At 39.5% G+C, this 26517-nt stretch overlaps 1 protein-coding gene and 1 pseudogene across 5 annotated transcripts; both read left to right on the plus strand.

Annotated features, from left to right (window-relative positions):
- Positions 1-1851: 1851 nt before the first annotated feature.
- On the plus strand, positions 1852-25009 carry erap2 (endoplasmic reticulum aminopeptidase 2). 5 transcript variants are annotated; one of them, XM_088335971.1, is made up of 21 exons: positions 1854-2141; positions 7013-7320; positions 7403-7589; positions 8505-8674; positions 8739-8877; positions 10984-11118; positions 11191-11311; positions 11378-11532; positions 12911-13024; positions 14640-14771; positions 17664-17795; positions 17918-17986; positions 18057-18232; positions 19392-19471; positions 19673-19856; positions 21335-21491; positions 21578-21762; positions 21841-22002; positions 24045-24185; positions 24261-24342; positions 24421-25009. In XM_088335971.1, exons 2-21 carry the CDS (start codon positions 7157-7159, stop codon positions 24565-24567), a joined length of 2832 nt encoding a protein of 943 aa, XP_088192097.1. In that variant the 5' UTR covers positions 1854-2141; positions 7013-7156; the 3' UTR covers positions 24568-25009. The 5 variants fall into 5 exon arrangements, 4 of the variants coding, with proteins under 4 accessions (XP_088192099.1, XP_088192100.1, XP_088192097.1 ...); XM_088335972.1 differs by having other exon boundaries at positions 1854-2112; XR_015850494.1 differs by lacking the exons at positions 24045-24185; positions 24261-24342; positions 24421-25009 and adding exons at positions 22237-22452; positions 22538-24018 and having other exon boundaries at positions 1852-2141.
- On the plus strand, positions 4239-4407 carry LOC148365588 (U2 spliceosomal RNA; annotated as a pseudogene).
- Positions 25010-26517: the final 1508 nt, after the last annotated feature.

Genomic DNA, 26517 nt, shown 5'->3' on the forward strand with positions numbered 1-26517 from the left:
ATTATCTGCACCGCTTATCACCCATAGGGTCGCGGGGGTGCTGGACCCCATCTCAGCTGTCTTCAGGCAGTGGGCAGGGGACACCCTGAACTGGTTGCCAGCCAGTGCAGTCGCAGGGAACACGGAGACATACAAATCACTCGCTCATTCACACCTAGGGACAATTTGGACTGGCCAATTCACCTGAAATGCATGTTTTTGGAATGTGGGAGGAAACCGGGTGCCCGGAGGAAACCCACGCAAGCACGGGGAGAACATGCAAACTCTACACAGAGGGTTCGATCTCATGACCTCAGAACTGTGCCGCACATGCGCTAACCACTGTGCTGTCATGCTGCTTAAAATAAACATGAGAACACAAATTATGTTGTTTAAATTCTACATTAGGGGCCTCAAGCTTTTTTTTGGGGGGGGGGGACAGTATATTAAATTTATTACTTAATCATAACATCGGATAATAGATAATTATTTAGTTGTTGTAAATGCACATCATTTAAATCCACATATTTTAATGACATATTTACTTGCTGTATTCATATCAGTGTATTCTTTCACACCAGTATTTTCCCAGCAAAGGTCTTCTGATTGTCAGCCTTAGCATACAACCTTCAAAATACAGCTGCAACAAGTTTTAACAAATGGTTCTTGAATAAGATGTGAGTTCCTTTTGACGTTTCATGTTAAATTTTGCAAATCCAGACTCCTGAATATATATATATATATATATATATATATATATATATATATATATATATATATATATATATATATATATATATATATATATATATATATATATATATATATATATATATATATATATATATATATATATATATATATATATATATATATATATATATATATATATATAGTGGTCAACAATTTTCGATGCCCTTTTGATTGTGAGAACTGTCTCCTGATCAGACCGGCCCAGAGTACTCAGTTCTATCTTAATTTGGAAACTTTGTAATAAATATCCACAACTGCATTGCCTCTTACTAGCTCTATTCCTTCAAAGTCCGAATACTGTCCTCAGTCTGGTCCCGGAAAATACCACGCAGTGAGACATCGGAATGTCATTTGCTTTCAGAATTAATTTCATATATGATCCACCCGCCACCCCCAAAAAGACATTTTAGAGTGGTATTTTTTTTTTATGAATCCTGATACGGAACAACCTCACCCAGTCCCAAGTTTAGGGGTTTGAGACTTCTGTTGTACATACTGTGTATTGCTGTGAGTAAGTTGTGTTTGTAAGATGTATTATTGTTTAATAAGGGATATTGCAATAATTAGGAGCAATTGGCTGAGGTTGGGGCAGCACGGCGGATGAGTGGTTAGCGCTTGTGCGGCACAGTTCTGAGGTCATGGGATCAAACCCTCCTGTGTGGAGTTTGTATGTTCTCCCCATGATTGCGCGGGCACTCTGGTCTCCTCCCACATTCCAAAAACATGCATTTCAGGTTTATTGGCTGGTTCAAATTGTCCCTAGGTGTGAATGAGTGAGTTGTCTCTCTCCGTGTGCCCTGCGACTGGCTGGCAACCAGTTCAGGGTGTCCCACTGCCAGAGGACAGCTGAGTTGGGCTCCAGCACCCCCGCGACCCTACTGAGGATAAACGGTGCAGATAAGTGATGGATGGCTGAGGTTGACAGGTATGCAACATATATTTATTACTTTCAATAATTATTTTAATTTTGAGAAATCTCACTTGTCTGTCCAATGCCTCCACGGCATTCAATATTATTGTTGAATCGAGTGGGCTCGCGCACTACTGTCACGCGCTTTAGCGCCTTTTGGTGGTTCACGTGCGCATTGGTCGAATTACATTTCGAAGGAGCGGTGCATTGTGGGTTGTCTTTGTAATTCTGTTGTGACTTTCCACTCACCACCATTTGCAGCTTTTGGCCAAACAGAGGATTGAATGTTCGCACTCGGCAAAGGGCGTTTTATCCAAGATAACTAACGAGCTATCGTGTTTATTTAAACACACGCAGAAGCGCACATTGTCGTTTTCCAGCACCAACGCGCCTCCAAACGGAGGATCAAGGTACTACAGTGGGAGGAGAAAAAAAAGAAAAGAAAGTGAAACTCCCCGTCGTGCGCCAAGGTAACAGTAATAAAGCTCAACTGAATAAGGTAAAGTTTTCTTGCCTGTTTTTCTACACAACTACTAATAACTGCAAAGTTTATTTGAAAAGAGTTGTCGATCATCAGCTTGTCAGTATTGGACCTTCCTTTCTAAGCTCCTGCAGCTGTTGTCACCTCACACTTTTAGTTACGGGAGAACCTGACCTCTTTTTGTCTGCACTGACAAGCATGCAGCTTATCTTTGTTGTCTGCCCAGTTTAGTCACCCGAATTGGATAACCTTTCCACCCTCCAATCGTGACGCCTTGTTTGCTTTTTATTTACTCATGCGTCTTGATCACAATTTCCTTGTTTGCAAGCCGTGTCGTTGCAGTCTAGTATCAATAATCCCCCTGCGCTTGTTGTATCCCTGCAATGCCAAATGTGTCACACACTTAAGCATATTTAAAGGCACTTTTTTAAAATCCTACCTTCATTAGATCCTTGCTGTTGTCATAGTCCCTGGTTCTGTCTGAATAATCATTATTCAGACATTAATACTCATTAATGATCAATGATCGTTAATAATTAGAAAATTAGATGATTTAGTAAAAATTTTTACTGCACAACTGCTATTTAAGGTCAACATAAACATAGTGCCAGAAAACATCCATAAATTATTCATTCGGAAAGAGGGAACTTTAGGGGCTGTAGTGAATTCATAATCCCAAAGGTGAGAACCACCAGGAAAAGTATGTGTGTGTCTGTGTGTGGAGTCAAGCTTCGGAACGGTTTGCAGAACGAGCTCAAACGGTGTCCAACTATTCACTTGTTCAGGTTTAGATACAAAGGAACATTCCTGCCGGAATGCAGAGATGAGGAGGGTGGGTATGAGTGGTGCGTGAGATTGGGAATAGTGCGCGTAGTTAACTTCCGTGTTATTGTTGCTATTCTTAAATCATAACCGTTATTATTAATATCATTACAATTGTTGTTATAGCATTGGTATATTTGGTGGGGGAGATGAAGGGGTGGGTAATATAAGCATTTGCTTCTTACTACCCTCTTACTATGGAACATATTATGTAACGTTATTTTGTTGTTGAGTTATTGTTTTTGTTCTGTTTTTATTTTGATGTCCGAATAAAGTTTTCATTCATTCATTCATTCATCATGCTTGTTGTGCTTGCTTTCTTTCCCCCGATGCTTGAAGTTGACAGCACATTTTGTAATGTCACAAAAACTTGCAAAAAACAGCTACCAGGTTTTGGTTATTACATTATTAATCATTGAAGCCAAGACATTTGTGCTTCTGAAATGCGACTTCTAGAACCAACACATGATATTTCTTCTTTTAATTCACAGTGATGTGTTTACAATGTGATTGGCATCCCCATGCACCTTTAGCCATTGTTTTCTGGCATTGTTTTCATTATAGTCCCCAGTGAGCTGAAAACTATTCACTGGCTTACTTTACTAAACCTCTGCAAGATTCCAGAACTTGTCTATATGCACTGCAATTGACAAGCAACCAGTGAACTCATTTTGTAGCCCAGGGGTTGACAACATATTTGGCTCTTTTCATGAGTACATCTGGGTCGGACATTATCATAAAAAGGCCAAAGCTCGCTTATCTATAAATTTCCAAATATAGTGTATTTAAATAGTTGAAGCAAGACAGAAAAACATAAAAATATATAGGAAAAAGTTTCAACTATAGTTTACACTCACAGTGTTACACCAACAGACCGCGTTTCAACTGTACATCTTTATGGAATCCCGTATATGGAAACTCATTTAACAATCTATGTTCACTTTTGAGAAACTTTATGAAAACTCTCAGAACAAACTTTAAACACCTGAAAAAGCCAGCCAAGCGCATCGAGCAATTTGATTGGGTAAGCGATAGCGTTGGGCGGATCTCAGCACACAGTGCGCTCCCCTATATACTGGTACATCCGAATTGTTCTCATTTGCAGCATTTTGTGTCCTTTTTTTTTCTGAAAAGCTCTGCTCCGACCACTGGGAGGAACTCAATGTTACACACTGTCCCTTTAAGTAACTGTGGGAGAGAGACACATCTTGAGTGGTGTATTTGTTATTGGACACAGGCTCAGGAAGGTTCGATCCCATTATTTCATATCCATCCAGATAGATAGATAGATAGATAGATAGGCTTAATTGGTTCTAGTATTGTGTACTATCTATCTTAGCTTGGCCTTTACCTCTTGCCATGATCTTTGATTTTTGCAATCCGGAGATGGAATAAGAGCTTGCTCTGTCCACTCCACGCATCGGCCCGGTATTGCAGTACCTCCGGGAACGGTGCATTCGCAATGATCGCAGCAAGGCTTTAGGGCTAGGACCTTAACTTGGCCTTTTGGCTGAGAGTAAGTGTCCCGGCTCCTAGGCTTTGTAGCGTATTATGAACTGACCGATAACGGATAATGGATAATGAATAACGAAGATAGAACAATAACCCTTAAAAACCCCATCCATTATCTGCACCACTTATCCTCAGTAGGGTCGTGGGGGTGCTAGAGCCTAATTTTGAGTTTAAATGGTTCTCTGAATCAAAAGGGTTACCGACCCCTGTTGTTGCCAAAAGTAAACCAAGCATGCGCATGCTTAATAGCTCGATTGTTACTTTTCAATATGAAGTAGCATATACTAGTCTTGATAATTGCCAGCTGAGTACAGATATTTTTAAATTAACTATGTATAGAGCTGTGAATGGTAAATGCACTGCATTTATATTGCGCTTTACTCGCCACTGAGGACCTACAAAGTGCTTTACAATACTCTTCACACGTTACCCATTCACACACACACTCACACGCCGACAGCAGGGTCAGCCATGAAAGGCGACTACCTGCATATTGGAGGAATTAGGGTTTCAGTGTCTTGCCAAGGACAATTTGATATTTAGGGGCCGGTAATCGAACCTGCAACCTGTCAGCTGTAGTTTTATAGTTAATTGTTAAGAAATTGATTTCGACTGTTCGCTTAAGTATTAATATTTAGGGCTTCTTAGTGGTAAAGAAGCTCAATTAAGCTTAATTAAAAGAACAATATATATTTGAATAATAAGTTAAAATTATTGAACTATCATATAAACATGCATTTTTTAAAATACTTTTGGGTTGAGAAAATTGCATTTATTTGACATAGAAGGAGTCCCACTTAGAGGGAACTGACATGATTGTCCGCCATCTTGCTGCAAAGGGTACCCCCAAGAAACAAAAACTGTGTGAAATTAGAAGGTAATTGGTGCGATTTGGTCACTTTAAGTCTCCAAAGTTTGTATTACTCCTTGTGCTTTGTAACACTCGTTTTAGGTGGTCCATATAGCGACATCTAGTGTACAAATATTACACAGTGTCCTTTTAAGATGAGCACTGCAGAACATTTTGTTGGATGATAAACGTTGCATTATCAATTCACATAAATTCATGGTTCAAGTCAAGTCATGTTTATTTGTGACGCCCTTAATCACAAGGAGTCTCAAAGGGCTGCACAGACCACAGACTATGCAAATTACAGACTATTATTAGACCTTCCCCTGACCTAAAACCTACATGAGGGCAAGGAAAACTAAAAAAAACCTTGAGAAGGGACACATGAGATATTCCCCCTTTTAGAATGACCAGGCTGCAACTGATGTTGCCATAACAAATAATACACATATATTGTCAACGTGAGTTATAGGTAATTCATAAGCTATAAAATAAAAGTGTGGTTTAGCCTAGATTTAAACAGTTCCACGGAGGTTGCAGATCAAATCTCAGGGGGCAGAGCATTCCACAGCTTCACAGTTCCCTTAACCACCTGTGCTGTGGGGTTTTGGGGTTTTTAAGGGTTATTGTTCTATCTTCGTTATTCATTATCCATTATCCGTTATCGGTCAGTTCATAATACGCTACAAAGCCTAGGAGCCGGGACACTTACTCTCAGCCAAAAGGCCAAGCTAAGGTCTGTGCTTTGGGCAAGTACAGCATAAATTTTGCAGCGACGACGTTTTGTCCTTTGCTTTGTGACATATTAAAGGCTCAAAGGCCCTTTTCTGGTTAAGGTTTGCATTTTGTATATTTTTGTATCTGTAGTCAAATTATTTATGAATTTAATGAACAAATACCTAAATGGATAAAAATGAAATGGTTCCTTAAAAAATATATAATAAAAATGGTGGTCCCTTAAAACAGGCTTGGAGACTGTTTCATTCCTAGATCCAATACCACACTATACAAACATGCAAGACTGTGAAAATTATATATATTGCCTTTGTATAAAGTACAAACCAAAAATCTTTGCTAATTATTTCTGTATTGTTGTTTTTTTTTACTTTCTTCAGCCTTGAAATTGGCATCTTTAGAAAATAGACAACATAAATGTATCACTTTTTAGCCAAATTTGTTTCATATTCACCATAAGTGCAAAATTGAAGTTTAATCTCAAAGGAGTGGAATATTAATTTTTCATGGGTTGAAACTGCATTTGGATTATAAAAATAAAGATGTAAAGTTAGTATGCACAAATTAATGAAAACATGCAGGTTTCAGATTAGGGGATGTTGTAATGCACAATAATGTACATTTGCTTTACAACTCGGAACGTTTTGCGCAACTCAGAACTTTTTGTTTGCAAGGTACCACTATGCACTGTATGTCTATTTATCTGTCGTACTGTCTACATGTGTGTCTTAGTGTAGTGTGTCCAAGCATAGTGTTTTTGTGTTTTTTATTTTCTAGACAACGAGAGCTGAGAGAAACGCAATTTCAATTCTCTGTATTGGCTGCAGAATTGACAATAAAGCTGACTTTGACTAATTGTGGCCTGTGCAGTCCTTTGAGACTATCATCCACAATTAAGTTAGTAATTAACATGAATTAGCAAAAGACTAACGCATAATCTTCATTCTCCTTACTTTTTTTGTAATTTTAGGTTTAAGGTTCAAAGAAAAAAAACGTGGATGTGCCTATGCATGCAGTCAGGGGATTTGCCACCCTTCAAGCTCATTAAGGATTTGATATCCATACCTGCTTCTTGGATTTTTAATTGTGTTCACTCAAGGACATTTTACCTAAAATGATGTGGATGGGAATTTTAGCTCTACTCATTCTCCATTCATTTGTTGTTGGAGTGCAGCCCACCCAAATTTTACAGCAGGAACCAAGTCCCACTCATTCTTACAGAGAGCAAATGGAGACAGACAATCTGTCCTTCCCTTGGAGTCGACTTCGCCTGCCAAGGTAACCTCCCTTCTGTCTTTTCTGTAAAGGTTGTGGGTACAAAAACAACTGCCGGAATGTACTGTGTTTGTTTCCTTTTCAGTTATGTAATCCCCCGCCATTACCACATCTTGCTGCACCCCAACCTCACCAGTCTCCATTTCACTGCTTCAGTCAAGATCCAAATTGACGTGGAGAACAACACAAACTGGATCGTGTTGCACAGCAAGGGATTGCAGATCGCCAAGGCAACCATTTTGGACGAGAACCTTGCACACCTGTCTGATCAGGTAGCCAGTAAAAAAGACAAAGCCCCTAGTTTTGTACAGGGTTTGGCACGGTTGCTTGAAATCCTTGAAAATGCTTTTTCAAGGTTTGAAAAGTGTGTGAATTTTGGGTGAAGTGCTTCTAAATACTCCAAATTGTTGCTAGGTTTCTTTGAAGTCTGACCATGCATTGAATGTAAAAAATAAAAAAAGTCAGTTTAAAAGTGACGCCAACACACCTTTGTTAGTGGCTTCAAATTTCCTTTGAATTACTTCCTCATGATTAACAGCAGGTGACATCAGTTTGTATTTGGCGTCGTCATGTGAAGCTTCATTGCCCCCTAAGGGTTGTGCCCAAGAGGCGCAAGATGCAGAGAGGCTGCTGTTTTAATGAACTAAGGCTAGAAAACGTAAAATACAAACAATGGTTAAAAATTGGAAGAAATCCATGCTCAGCATGCTGCAAAGTATGCAAAAAACGGAGATCCAACAATTCACAATGCCAGAGTCCGCTCTCTCCAGTCAAATGAAAAATTATTTACTGAGATACCTTAACTATGATTTATTTTGCTAACTGTTTGCTACAGGCTACAACTTAACAGGACACTATGAAATTATTGTATTAGTGCGAGGATTACATATCAATTGTGGACATTTACTCTAGGCCATATGAAAAATAAGGGTAGCGTTTCCAAGTAGTAAATTTGAATGGGAAGAACTTCCTGCACCTGAAAATGTAAGGTACATATTCCTGTGATTTTTATCCAACATATGGGGAGAGATTTGTCTGAAAAACACATTTATTGGCGATTTACCCAAGATCTAACATGTTTTTTTTTTTAAGTCCTCAAAAAGTGCTTGAATTTGTGCATGAAAAAGTTGTACAAACGCTGTTTGCAGCTTGATTCTAAGTTAAATGACCAGCTTCTCTTGTTGTAGGTTCTACCTTGTCTTCATAACCCCGCCCATGAGCAAATTGGAATATTTTCTCCTCGTGTGCTCATTAATGGACAGAAGTACTTCTTGTACATTGAATTCGGGGCAAAGTTGTCAGAAGGATTCCAAGGTTTCTACAAAAGCAGCTACACGACTAGTTCGGGAGAGATCAGGTTAAGAGGATTTTTTTAGTATTAGTTTCATAAATACAATAATAAAGTTCACATTTGTTTTTAGAACCTTGGCTTCTACCCACTTTGAGCCCACTGGCGCACGAATGGTGTTCCCTTGTTTTGATGAGCCAAGTTTCAAGGCCAACTTCTCAGTGAGGATAAGGCGCAGTACTGAGCACATTACTTTGTCTAACATGCCCATTGTAAGTAAAGCAGCCTTCAGGCTTTTAACATCACAAGGAATATTGTGAAACTGCCTTATTTAACCTTCCATGATACAATTTTTATCATATTACAAGACTAAATGCTGCATCAAAGTAGCTGCAACAACCTACTGTTTTACTAGTAATCTGTTAGACACCTACATTATTTTTAGTTTGTGTGCTAAATCGGTTCATTTGTAATAAAATATGCAAAACCAAATTATCTTTCTTCGTAAAAGCAAACTGCTCCCAAAACTTTCTAACTCAAAATTGTTCACTTTTTTTGGTACTACCAGTGTTCTCGTTTGCCCTTGTCCTAGACGCATCATTTTTGCTGGGGCTGCATAGAGTCAAATCAACGTGCGTTGTTGTGAACTGAATAATCTTGATGTGATAGATGATTTGTGCTACCAATAAACTGTGATGATTAAAACTGAATGAATGTATAGATTTATATTATACATTTGTCGCCGATTTTCAATTTCAACTTCAATAACACCAAATTTTGGGGACCCATAGATCTCTGTTGGGACCCATAGATTTTTGAGCATGCGAGTCCCCGGGACCCATCACTTTTCAGAAGTAAAATGAACACTATACTACTACAAAAGCATTATCCTTTGTCCAAACATTAAATGTGGGGTGCGTCAGCTTTGGAGGTGTCCTTAAAAAGTTGAGAGTAGAATATTTTCTCGAATAAGTATGTGTTAACAATGCCCAACTTAGTTCAAAGAGCCCTTACTTGTATCCCCCTATCTGCTTTTATCTTACTTTTAGCTAAGCTTTTTGAGGGAATAGGGGCACAGGGGTGTGCACGTGGAAAGTTACTTATTACTTGGGTTTTGTTTCAGTTTGTTATTGGAGCATGAAAATTCTGAACTTAAGCAAAGGCTTACTTCAAATACAGTCCAAATGCCAATCCAAACACAAAGAAAAATAAATAACATTTTATTTAAGTGCATCTAAGAAATGTACGTACTTGCATGTGCATCATAAGGAGGACAGAGGTCGCAATGATGACACAACTCCATTAATTTGACATAAATACTTTCGATGGGTCAGCATTTTCTCGAATACAATAAAAAGTAGATTAAAAAACAAAAAGAATTAAAGACTAAAATCAATGGACTGACCAGTATTAGTGATTTTCTTACAATTATTAATTTGTGACCTACTGTATAATATTCTTAATGTACAAGTTTTCTTTTTATTGTAAATAAGCATCAAAATATTTCGTCTTAAATGAAGGCGAACATTTTAAATTGACAAATATTTACTGTTCACAGTCTAGTCATGTTTATTTGTATAGCCCTTAATCACAGAGTCTCAAAGGGCTGCAGAGACCACAGATTATTGTATACTATGGACTATATTCACACCATCCGCTGATCTAAAACCTACATGAGGGCAAGGAAAAACTCAAAAACCTCAGCATGAAGAAAATGAAGAAACCTTGAGAAGGGGCCGCTACTTTGTTTCATGATGAAACAGTTGAACACAATGAAGTTTAAACTTTCATGCAAATTTTGTTTGTAATGATGCATTGTTCAATCTAAAATTTGAGGGATTAGAGAAATTCTTAATGTAACTTTTATTTAAAGGATGGATTGATTTATAATCAATTCGATACATTATCTCATTTGTGCAGTCATTAGTTATTTTTAGGGACAATGCAATCTTACATAGTTACATATGCAAAGCTTGCAGTTTAAGCTAAAGTACATAAAAGTTATCAGGTGCTAATTTGCAACTTCCGCCTTTACAATGTAAAACATAAAACACATAAACTGTGTCACCAATCAAATACCCAAGGTTCATTTTGAATTGTAAAATTTGAGCATTACTAGTACTTGACAGACCCATACTATCACTATCAGATAAAAGGTAATGTTTGATGCTTGTAACAGTAGTACTCTTTTATTTGATTGAGTTTATTGTTTTACAATGTAGAATATTTAGAATATTGTTAGCAACCCACCATATTGTGAAACTTGTTATCGTGGTTTTTGAGGTAATGTGCCAGGCTATTCAGTTATTTTTACATACATTATAACGGGTTCATTTCAAAGGACATGTAAAAAAAAAAATGTTGTTTGGCTGTTTTAGGTCAAATCCGTGCAAGTGGATTATGGCTTGCTGGAAGACCAATATGCTCCAAGTGTAATGATGAGCACCTACCTTGTAGCTTTTGTGATTTGTGATTTCAAATCGGTTACAACAACAACATCCTCCGGAGTTCAGGTGTGTCCTTTGAAGAGAAGTTTGTGTTCCTACCAAATTGATCACTAAAGTTTTCTTACCTCATGTTGATAGGTTTCTGTCTATGCAGATCCGGGAAAATGGTCCCAGACACACTACGCCCTTGAAGTGGCAGTCAAAATGCTTGACTTCTATGAGGAGTATTTTAACATCTATTATCCCCTCCCTAAATATGGTACAGTCATTTTTTCTCCAACAATAGAACCACATATTATTTCACAATGTTCTCATCGTCTCTCAGATCTTATCGCCATCCCAGATTTCGAGATGGGTGCCATGGAAAACTGGGGTCTCACCACCTACAGAGAGAGCAGTCTGCTCTTTGACTCTCACACGTCATCTGTATCTGATAAACTGTGGATTACCATGGTTATTGGTCATGAGCTTGCCCATCAGGTCTGTAAAGGGGCTCTTTCAAAAGGTTCCAAATAACACTGAGAAAAAAAACCTATGTTTTTAATTTTGATCTATGCTGGTGTACATCTGTGGGATGTGTATTTTGCTGTTTAACTAATATGCCACAATTTTCATCAATAGCACAGATGAATCATAATGTTGTGCTTGGACCAGAAGTGGAAATTGTTTTGAAGACAATTTTAGTGGTGACTACAATTTCAAAAGGTCATCTCGCTATAGATGTCATTGCTTGCCAGTTAAAGTTGTAAAGTGTTGCTCTAAAGCAGTGTTTTTAACCAGTGTGCTGTGGCACACTAGTATGAGTTCAACAGCTTGACCAGTGTGCTGCAAGAAATTGCACTATTTTATCTTTGGGCAAAAGAATGCCATTGGTCAGTATACAGTATTTGTTTGCTTCCAGTGGTCAGCTGGGTATCTGTAACATTGGTATTAATATTAGTATGAGGGTGCAGATTACAATTATTTTCTTGTTATACACTAATCATTTGGTCATGAGGAAGTACGGGGATATATATTTAATCACTTATTTTGTTCTAGGAAGCTGTTCTAGAGTTCACTGCAAAAATGTGTATATTACATCAAAAAAGTGAAAATTTTCCACATATTTTGGATGATTTAAACTATTCTCTTATTTTCCCCAAAAAGTTGGAATGACAGATATTTTTCGCTCAAAAAAATTATGAAAATTAGGTTTAAAATGTAGTAGTGTCCCAAATGAATGAATGAACAACCTGTATCCCCTCCTGAGCCAAGGTACAGGCCACAAATCATAAGAAGAACTATTTGGTCAATTTAGGCAACATGATAATTTAACCTGAAAAAAACATGAAACTGGTGCCGTGAATGAATTTTTTTTTAACATTTTTTGACGAATGGTGTGCGTCAAGATTTCTTAATGAAAATAATTGAGCTTCTTCTCAAAAGGTTTGAAAATACTGTTCTATTGAACCACTCACAGGGTCCAAAAATGAAGTTAAAAATGACCATTTCTAGTCTCAGTTGACTCTTTAAGTGAAGTTCTTTCATCTGCCTGGATATAAAATCTCTTCTTGCAATTAGTTTCATCGATGGATTGGCTAGCCGCTAGCGCTTTTGATTTAACCACTTTGGGCAGATTAGATTTCATTGCTACACATCAAAGAAAACACCTGATTGGACACAAAAATAATACGCTACTGGAAGCAGTGCAGTGAAGAAAAATGCTACAAAATAAAGACTACCGTGGAGAATACTATATAACAATGTTATAGGAAAAACATTACAATTCCGATTTGTATTTATAATTGGTTGTTATTTGGACTACATTAATTATTCCATGCATTCCAGAAAGAGTTTATTTTCTCATTTTCATTTGCAGTGGTTTGGTAACTTGGTAACGATGAAGTGGTGGAATGATATCTGGCTGAATGAAGGTTTTGCAAGATACATGGAATACATCTCGGTTGAAGCTACCTACCCTGAACTAAAAGTGGTATGCGTGGTTTAACGTAACCTAACTACAGTGCAGTGAAACAGTATTTGCCCTCTTTCTTATTTCTGTGTTTTTTGCATATTTATCACTCACAAAACTGCAGTTTGGAAACTTTGATAGCATTGATTAGGGCACAAAAAAAAAATCAAAACTGATCTGGCCCTATGTGAAAAATTGATTGCCCCCGAATCTAATAGCAAATTGATTCACTTTTGGCAGCAATAACAAAAATCAAACATTTACGATAAAGCTGTGGATGAATATTGGCCAATTTTTCACTGCAAAATTGCTTCACATCTGCCATTTTTGATGGTTTTCTCTCATGAACTGCCCGTTTTAGGTCACACCCCAGCATCTCAATTTGATTCAAATCCGGATTTTGACTTGGCAACTCCAGAACCTTCTTTTTTTTTAAATTTTTTATTTATTTATTTATTCATTTAATTTTGAACCCTTCAGAGGTGGACCTGCTGGTGTGTTTCGGATCGTGGTCCTGCTTCATGATCCAAGAGCCCTTGAGTTTGAAGGCATGACCTTACGGACGGACGTTCTCCTTCAGGACTTTTTGGTGAACACCAGAATTATTTATTTTGTCAAACACAGCAAGTTGTCCTGGTCCTGAGGCAGGAAAGCAGCCCCAGACAATTTACTGGTCATGACGTCACCATAGGAAAAACACTAGCCAAAAATGGGAGAGTTCTCAGTAAAAATCGCCTGCTGTCACAAAGGAACACAAAAAGCCTACTCACATTTGCCAAAAAGCATCTTGACTATCCTCAAGACTTTTGGAGAAAACATTTTTGGACTTGTAAGTCAAAAATGAAACTTGAAGGTGTGTGGCCCGTCACATTTGGTGTAAAAGTGGCACAGCATTTGACAAAAAGAACATGATGGAAAGGGTAAAGCACGGTGGTGGCAATGTGATGGTCCGGAGCTGCTTCCCTGCCTTCAGGACCAGGACAACTTGCTCTGCTTGACGGAATAATGAATCCTGGTGTTTACCAGAAGACCCTGAAGGACAAAATCCAGACTTCAGTTCGTTGTTAGATCATGCAGCAGGACACCAATCCGAAACACACCAACAAGTTCACCTCTTAATAAAGGTTCTGGAGTGGCCAAGTCAAAGTCCGTATTTAAATCAAATTGAGATGCTGTGGCGTGACTTTAAATGGGCAGGTCACGCAAGAAAATTCTCCAATATGGGAGATTTGGAAACAATTTTGCAAAAGAAGAGTGGGCAAACATTCCTCTACTGCGTTGTGAAAGACTCTTTGCCAATTATCGCAAACGATTTCTGTTATCACTGACGGAGGTGGCCCAACTTGCTATTAGATTCAGGGGGCAATTAATTTTTCACAAAGAGCCAAATAGGTTTTGGTTTTTTTGTGCCTTGATGGATGTAATTAACATTCCAAAACTGAACTTTCTATTTCCTCGGGTTGTCTTTGTGTGATATTAAAATCGGTTTGATGATCGAAAACCTCTGTTAATCAATCACAAATATGCAAAAATCACAGAAATCTGGAAGGAGGCAAATACTTTTTCACGGCACTGTATAAGGTCAAGGCAACACTGCAATTTCAAAACAGAAAGCAGACTGTCAACTTTCTTCCAGGAGGAAAATCTGTTGCACATGTGTTTTGCAGCAATTGGTATTGATTCATTGAATTCTTCTCGGCCTATGTCCAGCACAGCTGAGAACCCCACTCACATCCGTGAGATGTTTGACACTGTCTCCTATAACAAAGTATGTATGGATTTTTTTTCTTTTATAAGCGTTGTGCTAATGTTCAGGATTACTAAAAACATATCAAAATGAAAGCACCCCATATCTGGGAAAGTTAATCTTTTCAGAGTGCTTTTTTACATCAAACTTGATGACATCTGATCCCTTGACATGTTACTGAGTTCATCATGGAAAATTCCAGATAATCAAATTAAGGAAATAATTAACTTCAAAGGGACATTGTATTGTGTAGTGCAACCAAAAACGAAAAAAATCTAGACTAAGGCGACTCAAAGTGACCAAATTGCCCCATTTTTCTTCCAAGTTTATTGTGAAAGCTTTTTAAAAATGTCTTTATCACTTACAATTTTATTAACAGTTTTCCAAGCAATATTAAAACAAAAATCCCACCCTAAACAAACCAAAAGACCAATAGGCAAAAGAACAGTTCATCGTGTAGAAAAAGAAGACGATAAAAAACCAGTATACGTTCCTTAAGGAGAATTATAGTGTTGGCACGATGAGGCGTTACAAATTGTGGATGTGGATAAAAGGTTCTCAGTTATCCCATCGCTCATTATTCCCATTCAACCCGTTCACCCTCCATCATCAACATTTTCCACATGTTTATGACAGGGCTATCTGAGCGCCTCCACTGTCTTAAACTTATCCACATGCAGGTCATTAATCCAGTCTTTTTAGAATTTTGAAATGAGTCCAGGTGGGGCTAAACTAAAGTTCAGTCTCCAAGAAGACATAGTCTAGGTCAGGGGTCGGGAACCTTTTTGACTCAAAGAGCCATAAAAGCAAAAAATATTAATTTTATTTTGGGAAAGAGCCACACCATATATTATGAGACAAATTTACTAAATTGCTAAACCGGCGCCCCAGACAAAAGCTTAGTCTTCAGCACATTTATTTTTGATGATTTGATCAAAATTATGAAAAGAGAATAATGCCAGAGCCCCTGTCCCAAATTCAACAAACAGACCACTTTAAACTTGTCTCTTTCTTGCAATTACTCAAGATCGGTTAAACTCCTTTTGACCCTTTTTTTCATACATATTGGTTTCAAAACCAGATGCAAGCATTTATTTTGTAAAAACGTCACAACATTCTGAGAATAGGGAGCCTTATGTGCTTACCTTTGGCGAGAGATGGGAGGGAATGCTTGTACTTTTTGCATAGCTCCACCCATCCCTCCCACTCACCCAATCAAATGACTAAGTTCTCTTCCGGTGTTTTGGCGTATTTACAGTTCTGTGGATTCACCATAAAGTATCTGAACACTGAACACAGATTATATAGTGAACTTTTAAATAAAGGATTCTTTAGCGTTGTACAGCCAAAACGAGTTTTTTTCCCCCCTTTTTTGTGTGACACCTTGACTGTAAATTGTAGTGAAAAACGTGCCCTATATATACTGCGAAGTGTTACTCTTACATTTAGCTTTGATTGGCTTTACGTGTACCTGAATAGGATTAACAACTCCGGTTTTGAACAAGATGGAGAAATTTTGCATGCAATCAAATTGGTCTCTGAGCCACAGATACTCATAGAAAGAGCCATATATGGCTCGCGAGCCATAGGTTCCCGACCCCTGGTCTAGGTGATTTTGGCAGAGTACATTTCAACCATTTTTCCATATATTCAATAATAATTTCCCATAAGAGAGCTATTTTAGAACATTCCCACAATGCATGAATTAGTGTACCTTTCTCATTGCTACAGTTCCAACAGAAATCATCCTTGTGCAGTCCTATTCTAAAAATTGTTGATGGTGTGAAATTATTATCCATTGATTATTTTAATTGGATACATTTAATTCTAGCTTCATAGTCCTCTGACCTGGAGAGAATCCCCTTCTATGTTTTTCTTTTTCTTTTGCCTTCCACATTTTTTTGGGGGGGTACCTCTAGCAGCAAGATGGCAGATAATCATGGCAGCTCCCTCTAGTTGAGGTTTATTTTATGTAAAATAAATACAAATCTCTCAACCTACGAGTATTTGAAAACAATTTACGTTTATATGATAGTTCATGGTCCAAATTGTCCCTAGGTGTGAATGAGCGAGCGAATTGTCATTCCCTGTTTGCCCTGCGACTGGCTGGCAAGCAGTTCAGGGTGTCCCCTGCCCACTGCTCGAAGACAGCTGAGATGGGCTCCAGCACCCCCGCGACCCTATTGAGGATAAGCGGTGCAGATAATGAATGGATGGATGATAGTTCGTGTATTTTTGTTTATTCACATGGTTCGTCGATCCCTTTACTTATTATTCAAATCGTTATTGTTTTTTTCAATGAATGATTGTTTTACCTTCAAGAGACATTCAATAATACACAATGTCCCTTCAAACGTCTGCTGAATTGCTATCCTTTATTAAAAAGTATGCATTTATTTATTTAATGAGATAACTTTGTACTCATGTTAAATGTGTTAACTTCAAGTAAAACATTAGACCTTGTTTAAATATAAACTTATTTTTATCCTTTTTGTAATGAATGTTGATTCATCGCATACCTGTCAACTTATACACTTTCCCCGTATTTTATACGCCCTTGATCATTTCAGATTGTGTACTTTTTATAACAATTTTTTGTATGAGAATACAAAACTTAAAACCACTTGTTTTGTTTTTTGTCAGACCGATCTTGTCTTGCCCATTCAATTCCAGATCGTCTCTGTCTCTGTTAGCAGACGACAACGTCATTGTAGATCGCTAACATTGTCTCTGTATTCTGTATGTCTTGCTGTGAGTAAATTGGGGCCGCGTTGTGTTTGTAATGTTTGTTATCGCTTTATAAGGGGAATTGCAACTAGGGTGAGAAATTGGCTGATGTTGACAGGTATGTCATCGAAGCCTTTGTCTGTAAAACCTAATAAAATGTGACTGTGTACCTTTCTGCACCTCTAGGGGGCGTGTATCCTGCATATGCTGCGCCGTTATCTGTCGGAAGACATTTTCCAAAGCGGGATTGTACGATACCTCCGCAAATATAGCTACCAAAATGCACATAACCAAGATCTGTGGGACAGCCTAGCCAATGTATGAAAACAAAGAAGATAAGAACAACTGAGCTCACGATAAACTAAACCGCAAATTATATACAAAATTGTTCACCCAGGGTGGACCGATGGAGAGAATTTGATCCATTTATTATTTTTCAGACTTGCTCAGAAGAGGATTTCCTTTCCGGAAAGCATTGTTACACCAAAGAGCAGCCCCACAAAAATTCTGTAAGTAAACTTCTGCTAAAAGTGCTGACTTTCATCAGGAAATTTATGGAAGGAGGTCTGTTTTATTCAGTACACGTTGGCTGGGGAACACTTGAACTTGGCTGCTATTATGAACACTTGGACCCTTCAGAAAGGTGTTCCTCTGGTCATTGTAAAAAGAGTGGGGCCGCGTCTGATGCTCCGACAGGTCCGGTTCCTGAGGACAGATCTGCCCTCTGACCCTCTCTGGTCCACATTGCAACAGGGGTGAGGATGCAAGGAATGCCATTCAGTATCGGGTTGCATGGTTTAAATGACAGGTGTTTTTATTTTAAACCCTTTCACACTAAACAACAGGCATGAATACCTCATATCTTGTCTTTGACCAATGGTAATGACTTTTAAAGGGACGATGTCAAATATTTAAATTTTATAAATATTGTGTATTTTTATAAAAATAGGTCATAGGTCGAGAAAGTGTTTCTTTTACGTTGTGGAATGCCTACCTAGAAGTTGCTGCTGTGTTTGTCTGGCATCTTGCTGCTACGCTTTACTCTGTGGCGCTTGATTATGTTCGCATTAGACCAGGGGTTATAAACGTGGTACCTGAGGGCACCAGGGTGCCCCCTAAGGAAATATGCAGTGTCCGCAGACCTGTTCTGAAAATAGCTCACCGGTGCTGGGTCATTTTGATTTTCCAATAAAAGGTTTTGAGTTTTTTTAGTGGTTGACTGAGTTTATGTCACTCTACTTAGTATATTCAACCTGAGAATAACATGGTGACAATATTGTAATAACATGATAAGTTGTTATTTTAGAAACGCATAACAAACTGTGCCTTTTACACTAATTTGGAACAAAAAGTAGCTGTCAGCTTGAAATAGGTTGGAGAACCCTGCATTAGATGAGGCAGTGTCATGTAGTGGTTAAATAATACACATTGGGGCTATAAGTTATTTTAATTCAGACTATTCTCAAGACCTCCTGTTGAAAAACAAAAACACGCTTCACCCAGTGTTCAGTGCATTCAAAGACCAGATACTTGGTTGAAACTTTCAATTATTAAAAAAAAGACAAGGTCCACTGGATGTATGGGGTTTATTTCAGTTATATTCCTAGTTTTTGACATCCAAAAACGTCTTTATTTTTCAGTTTTTCAAATGGGTTTTACTTGGAACCCGATAATATCAAGGCTGAGAAAACAAACTCACAGGGAAATTCCTATAGTTGTACGTAATAAAGCTTATACAAAAAATGGGAGAGGGTGTTGTTTGAAAATCTCATAGACTGTTGATTAGAGCATAATAGCACCACGTTGAGTTTGTTTTTAGAAACTAATGGACATTTTGAAATCGCCAACATATTCAAAAACTTAATTCAAATGCTCTATTCTCCTTTTAAGTACAGTATCTCTGTTTTTCTCTAGTTATTTATGGCATATCCCTCTGACATACAAAACGAATGCTTCCAGCACCATACACAGACACATGATGACAACACAGACAGGTAAGTAGGAGATGTTCTTTTGATTAAATGAAAGATCCAACATTTACTCCAAAATAAGTTCTACACAAAGATGTTACGAGGCCAAAGCAAAAACCTTATTTAAGAAATAGGCATTCTTGTCGCGAAATACTATTTATTGATATGCAAGCCACAGAAGTTCTTCTTTTACCATTTTATTTATATCTTCTGTGTGTGTTCCAGACAGCATCGACATCGGACACGAAGCCAACTGGGTGAAGGTCAATGTTGACATGAACGGCTACTATGTTGTTCATTACGAGGATGGTGGATGGGAGGAGCTTACGAAGGTGCTGAGAGAAAACCACACTGTTCTGAGCTACAAGGACAGGACCCACTTGATACACAATGCATTACAACTGGTCACGTAAGAATGAATACTTGTGTAGTGCATACAGGTCTCTGTGTTTTTGTGTTTTAGGTACAGACATATGAAGCAATTTAGCCACAACTTTTTTGGCAATTACAGGTGAAACTCACTTGGGTTATTTCTCTATCAGTTCTGCGGATTGAAAGACTGAAATGTTTGCCCATTCTTCCTTGCAAAACAAGTTAGGGGGGAAAGAGAGTGTTTGTGAACAGCAGTCTTCAGCACTGGCCACAAATTCTTGATAGGATTCTGGTCTGTACCACCTGGATAGGTTTGTGACCCATACCATTGTATAGCTTTATGATTTGGATCATTGTTCTGTTGGATAATAAATCTTGGTTCCAGACTCAGGCAATTTGTCAGACTCCACCAGATTTTCGTCCAGAATGGTCCTGTATTTTGCGCCATTCATTCATTTATTTTCATAACAACTTCTAACCACTAAGGTCAGGGCGGCGGACAAAAGGCTGTGGGCAACGGACACCGTGGACTGTCTCCCATCAATTTTAACCATCTTTGTTGTCCCTGCTGAAGAAGAGCAGGCCCAAACTAAGAGGCAACCACCACCATGTTTGACAGTGTTGATGGTGTGTTCAGTGTGATGAGCTGTGTTGCTTTTACGCTAAATATATCGTTATGTATTGTGGGCATAAAGTGACATTTTCGTTTGATCTGACCGGATCACCTTCCACATGTTTGGTTTGTCTTCTAGTCAGCTTGTGGCAAACTTCAAACAAGACTTATGATGATTTCTATTTGCCACTCATCCATAAATATCCAAATGTGGAGTGTTTGAAAAATTGTTGTCCTATAAACACACTTCCCACCCCAGCTGTACACATGTGCAGTTCATCCAGAGTGACCATGGGCCTCTTGGCTGAATTAATAACAAGTCTTTTACTTGTTCAAGATGAAATATTAGAGGAACGCTGGGTCTGGTTAGATTTGCATTAGTTTGATACTCCTTACATTTCAATATGATCACTTGCTCAGTGCTCTTTGTATTCCTTAAGGCTCTGACAATATGTTTGTATCCTAAGCCACCTTTAAGCTTCTCCACAACAGTATGACAGACCTGCCTGGTGTGTTCAGGGGTCCATCACAGTACAGGTTCATTTATACAGAGATTTCGTAACACTCAGGTCGACGACGTATCATCCTCGGTCATTTAGGACGACATTGGAGTCTTAAGAGATGCTCACTGAAATGGAGTAAATTTTCTTTACTCAAAGTAAAGGAGCCGAACAATAATGCATGCCCCACATTATTTAAAGAAAGATCTAAAATATCCAATTAATTCTGTTCCAGTTCGAAATTTTTCCCACTTGAAATCCTGAAATTTGGCGATATATTGAAGGTTTAAGGGGTCTGAATACTTTTATAAGCGGTCTAGAATATGGATGGATAAAAAGTCTGTGATTCGTCTTTTCATAATGGAACATAACCCTTAAAAACATGTGTGCATATATCTAAAGGGCAGGTTACATTCCACTCAGCAAAGCATTTGATTTGATTGATTATCTGCATCTGGAGCGGCATACTGGACCTTTGCTTCAAGGATTGGGCTACATGGAAGGTCTTTACCACATGATTGAAAAAGGCATTGATGTTGACCTGGTGCAAAACTTAAGGGTAAGAAGATGAGGATGTTTCAACACGTACCTGAAATATGAAGCATTATTTACGGTAAACTCTCTCTTCTGCTTGCTTTGCCACAGATTTACATTCTTCAGTTTTTCCGTAGTGTCATTGACCAGCAGACATGGAGCGACGAGGGCTCCGTGTCCACTCGGCGACTGCGGTCAGAAGTTCTCTCGTTGGCGTGCCATCTGAACGATACTCCCTCCCTGGATGAGGCACGCCGGCGTTTTAAAGACTGGATTGAGTCAAACGGCACTCTGAAGTCGGTCCATCTATCAACCTAAATTACATTTCTTCTGATACTTCATGACACCCTAACAAATGTATCCTCTCATCGCAGGCTTCCCACTGATGTGGCACAAACTCTGTATGTTGTCGGTGCCCAGGAGGATAGTGGTTGGGCCGCACTCTTGCACATGTTCAAGACGTCAAGCTCAGCTGCACAGAAAGACAAAATTTTGTTCGCTTTGAGCAGCAGCAGAGACGCAAATAAATTATTTAGGTGCGTTCATCAATTGTAACTTTGTTAAAAACACCATCAGAGTGATTTGATTGATTCAATGGTTGATTATTTGATTGATTACTTGATTATGAAATCAAAGGCGAAAATAGGACTAATGGAAGACATACAATCCACAAATAAACACACGGATCAATCAGTGAAAAAAAAATGGATATGAAAATAAGCATAAAATAAATTCATTCATTCATTATCTGCACCGCTTATCCCCGGTAGGGTCGCGAGGGTGCTGGAGCCCATCCCAGCCGTCTTTGGGCAGCGGGCAGGGGATACCCTGAACTGGTTGCCAGCCTGTTGCAGGGCACACCGAGACTCGCTCATTCACACCTAGGGATAATTCAGACTGGCCAATTAACCTGACATGCATGTTTTTGGGATGTGGGTGGAAACCGGAGTGCCCGTTGGAAACCCATGCAAACTCCACACAGGAAGGTTCGATCTCACGGCCTTAGAACTGTGCCGCACTGCACTCCTGTGATGCCCTGTAAAATAAATGTTGTTACTATGTTATTTCCAGGTTCATTATTTGAAGCAGGATTAAATAGACTCGGTCAAGCACTTGGAAAATTCTTTTACTACAAAATGACAATGACCCCGCACTGATAAGCTATTTTAGGAACTAGTCCGCACCACAGCTGTCCTTAGGGAGCATTACGTGGGAGACCCCTGCTGTAAACAGTCTATAATTTGGCAGTGTATAAAGAGGGACAGTAAGCTGACTTTACTCGATCACTAAACTGAAAGACTATAGTACTCATTTTAGAGAAAACTGAGTTGCATTGCCATTAAATATCCTGCTCATCTTTTTTCCTTTTCTTTCTGTTCTCCTTGTTTTTCTGTTTCATCTTGTTGTTCTTGTTATTGCTCTTATTATTTTTGTCTCATTCTTCTTTTCTTGTTCTTATTGTTACTGTCCTTATTAATTGCACATTACACTTGCAGCAAGCTGCTGCGTGTATACGCTTAGAGATTGAAATAAGAACAAGAAAGAGAATTGTCTTAATTGTCACTGATATCAACATAGTTTGCATTGTTTACAACGTGATTAGACGTGGCACTCTAGGATAAACATCTAATAAAGACTTTAAAGAGAAGACTACAAATACAAGAATGTTAAGATAATTGGGCAAAATTTGGCAAAATATTCACAAGGTACTGCTTGAAGAGTGCCCTTAGTTGTAAGTGCATCGGAACAAGAATGCAATGAAGAGTAACTTCAACTTTCAGCGTAATTGTCAAATATGCTATTTGAACAACATACAGCACAGATTCAATTACACCGTCTTCCCCGCTCTCAAACCTACAAGAAATTTGCACAATACAAATAACAAATAGTAGAAACGTAAAAAAACAAAAAAGTATGCATATGAGAATATAAAAATGTAAAATAAATTAATTAGAATAAATTAATAAGTACATAAATATCAGATGAACACCATCAGTCTAAGAGAATAAATCTATACCAGTTTTCCACAAGTTACGTGTACAACTCAGCCTAATGCTGGTCCGGAGCCTTCGATCTGAAAATGCTGGTCTACCAGTGATCCCAAGAGCCAAGAAGAGATCCGCAGGTTCGAGAGCATTCTCCATTCGGGCCCCGGTGCTGTTGAATGCTTTTCCCCTTGAGATTTGATCTGCAACCTCAGTGGAAATGTTTAAATCTAAGCTTAAAACACACTTCTATTCCATAGCATATGAATGGCCTATATCTTATGTTGATAATGTGTGTATTATTTGCCCTCATGTAGGTTTTAGATCTGGGGATGGTGTCAGTCTGTAGTTTGCAATAATCTGTGGTCTGTGCAGCCCTTTAAGACTCTTTGTGATTAAGGGCTGTACAAATAAACTTGACTTGACTTAATAACATTAAAAGAACATTGAATCTGATATACTGTTTAACTGGAAAGTGTACTAAAAACCTCGTATCACATTTCTACATGTCATACACTGCTACCACGTGGACGATTTAGCATTTTTACCTCCTGTACCATAAAATAATTCTAATGATATGTTTTGTATTTTAGTCTTTTGGACATGGGTTTGGAAGGACAGGTTATTCGACCCCAGGACCTGCCCACGCTAATCTACGGGGTGGCCCAAAATCCACAGGGACATCGCATCGCATGGAACTTTGTCAAAAAAAACTGGAGCACACTGGTTCAGAAGTAAAGAGATTTAAAGTAGAGGAGACGCAGCCAACAAATTGTTTAACGGTCTTATATCTGACACCTCATCTTTAGATTTGGGTTGGGATCATCCACCATTCGAAACATTCTCCTAGTGACCACAGGGCAGTTTTCATACCCAGAGGAGTACACTGAGGTAATGCATCACGATCAACGTTTGGATTGTCACTCGTGATTTCCAAATGACTTAACTACTTTTCCACCCTGCGTTTAGGTAAAATTGTTCTTCGAGTCAATCAGAGAATATACAGCTCAGGTCAAAGTTCCTCAACTTGCACTGGACAACTTACAGAAAAATGTTCGATGGATGCAGAGGAATTTGGAAACATTAAAAAACTTTCTGAGTGAGAAAAAAACTTGACGACGTAAAAGGAATTTTCAATAATTTATTTAATTCCGGAGGACAGTTCATGGTGTATGTATAGAATATTTTGAATAAAACAGTTGACCTAATTTGAGGGTGTGCATGTGAATACGGATGTGCTGGTGAACATTACAAAACATTTGTGCTCTAATTGTCACGGTCGCCATGACGACCAGTATGCCACGCCCCGAACTCAAGCTGAAGCAGATCAGCTGATTGCTGTTCTGCTTTTTAAGGCTGGATTTTGGGTTTGGCGGGTGCTGGTTCATTACTACTCATTCTTCACAGCCCCGGTCTGTTATGCCTTGTCCTGTTTTAGTCTGTTATGCCTTGTCCTGTTTTAGTCTGTTATGCCTTGTCCTGTTTTAGTCTGTTATGCTTTGTCCTGTTGAGTTCGTGCCGGAGGAACTCTGTATGGTTCTGTTTTGCCCCGGAGTATTGGGCGACTTTTATTTGTAAAATAAAACCTATGGATCGTCAACGCATTTGAGTTCTCCCTTCATGCCTCCTGCCTCCGTTCTGGTCCGATCACCCCTTCAACTTCGCCATGCTTCGTGACAGAATGAACCAGCCAACAAATAGAACTCAGCGAACGATCCCAGCGCGACTTGGGGAGAGCTGGAGAGCGCAGTTCGGCAGGCGCCTACTGAGTTGGCCTTCCCTGCCCGTTCGAACCACGGCCCCGCCCGTCGTGGCCCTTGCTGTGCCTCGAATGGGGTCCCTGGAAGAATTGACGCCTGCCTGTTCAACTCTCATGCCTGCCTGCCCGACTCCCGTGCCGATTGCCTGCTATTCCGTCTCCCCTGCGTGCCAGCCCGACTCCGACTCTGCTGCCCGTCGGGCCGACTCCGCTGCCCGTCGGGCCGACTCCGACTCCGCTGCCCGTCGGGCCGACTCCGACTCCGCTGCCTGCCAGTCCGACTCCGCTCCTCCTGTTTTGTCTGTTCTGATTTTGACTCTCTCATGTCTTGTCTGTTCTGATTTTGACTCTCTTATGTCTTGTCTGTTCTGATTTTGACTCTCTTATGTCTTGTCTGTTCTGATTTTGACTCTCTCATGTCTTGTCTGTTTTGATTTTGACCCTCTCATGTCTTGCCTGTTCTGATTCCGCCTGTCCTGTCTGAATCGCCACTCTGAACCCGAACCCCCTGAGTCTGACTCTTCTGAACCCGAACCCCCAGAGTCTGACTCTTCTGAACCCGAACCCCCAGAGTCTGACTCTTCTGAACCCGAACCCCCAGAGTGCGACTCTTCTGAACCCGAACCCCCAGAGTGCGACTCTTCTGAACCCGAACCCCCAGAGTGCGACTCTTCTGAACCCGAACCCCCAGAGTGCGACTCTTCTGCATCGGCCTGACCTGAGTGCGACTCTTCTGCATCGGCCTGACCTGAGTGCGACTCTTCTGCATCGGCCTGTCCTGAGTGCGACTCTTCTGCATCGGCCTGTCCTGAGTGCGACTCTTCTGTAGAGGCCTGTCCTGTTTATCTGTCCTGTTCTCGCCTGTCCTGTTTATCTGTCCTGTTCTCGCCTGTCCTGTTTATCTGTCCTGTTCTCGTCGGTTCTGCCTGTCTGTCATCCCCTGTCCAGTTGGCCACCAGACCCCCCCTGCCGAGCGCCGATTCCGATCCGCCCGACGCAGATGGCGCCTGCCTCTCCCCGTTCCTGCGTGTTCGGAGGAGGGAGCAGGGTTGCCCCAATCGCGATCGTCAACATTCCGGGGCGCAAGGTAGTAATTTTTTCTTTTTTGGGACCTCGGGAGCTGTCCCTTAAGAGGGGGGCTCTGTCACGGTCGCCATGACGACCAGTATGCCACGCCCCGAACTCAAGCTGAAGCAGATCAGCTGATTGCTGTTCTGCTTTTTAAGGCTGGATTTTGGGTTTGGCGGGTGCTGGTTCATTACTACTCATTCTTCACAGCCCCGGTCTGTTATGCCTTGTCCTGTTTT

The sequence above is a fragment of the Urocampus carinirostris genome, chromosome 5 (genome assembly GCF_059441175.1).
Source record: "Urocampus carinirostris isolate Australia breed hairy pipefish chromosome 5, RoL_Ucar_1.0, whole genome shotgun sequence".
In the NCBI taxonomy this organism is placed as follows: Eukaryota; Metazoa; Chordata; class Actinopteri; order Syngnathiformes; family Syngnathidae; genus Urocampus; species Urocampus carinirostris.

What these genes read in the sequence shown, in the direction of transcription:
- erap2 (XM_088335971.1), top strand. Translation starts at nt 7,157, where the DNA reads ATGATGTGGATGGGAATTTTAGCTCTACTCATTCTCCATTCATTTGTT. An exon ending in CTTTGTCTAACATGCCCATT is followed by an intron (nt 8,878 to 10,983) that starts GTAAGTAAAGCA and finishes TGGCTGTTTTAG; the next exon opens with GTCAAATCCGTGCAAGTGGA. An exon ending in ACCCAGAGGAGTACACTGAG is followed by an intron (nt 24,343 to 24,420) that starts GTAATGCATCAC and finishes CCCTGCGTTTAG; the next exon opens with GTAAAATTGTTCTTCGAGTC.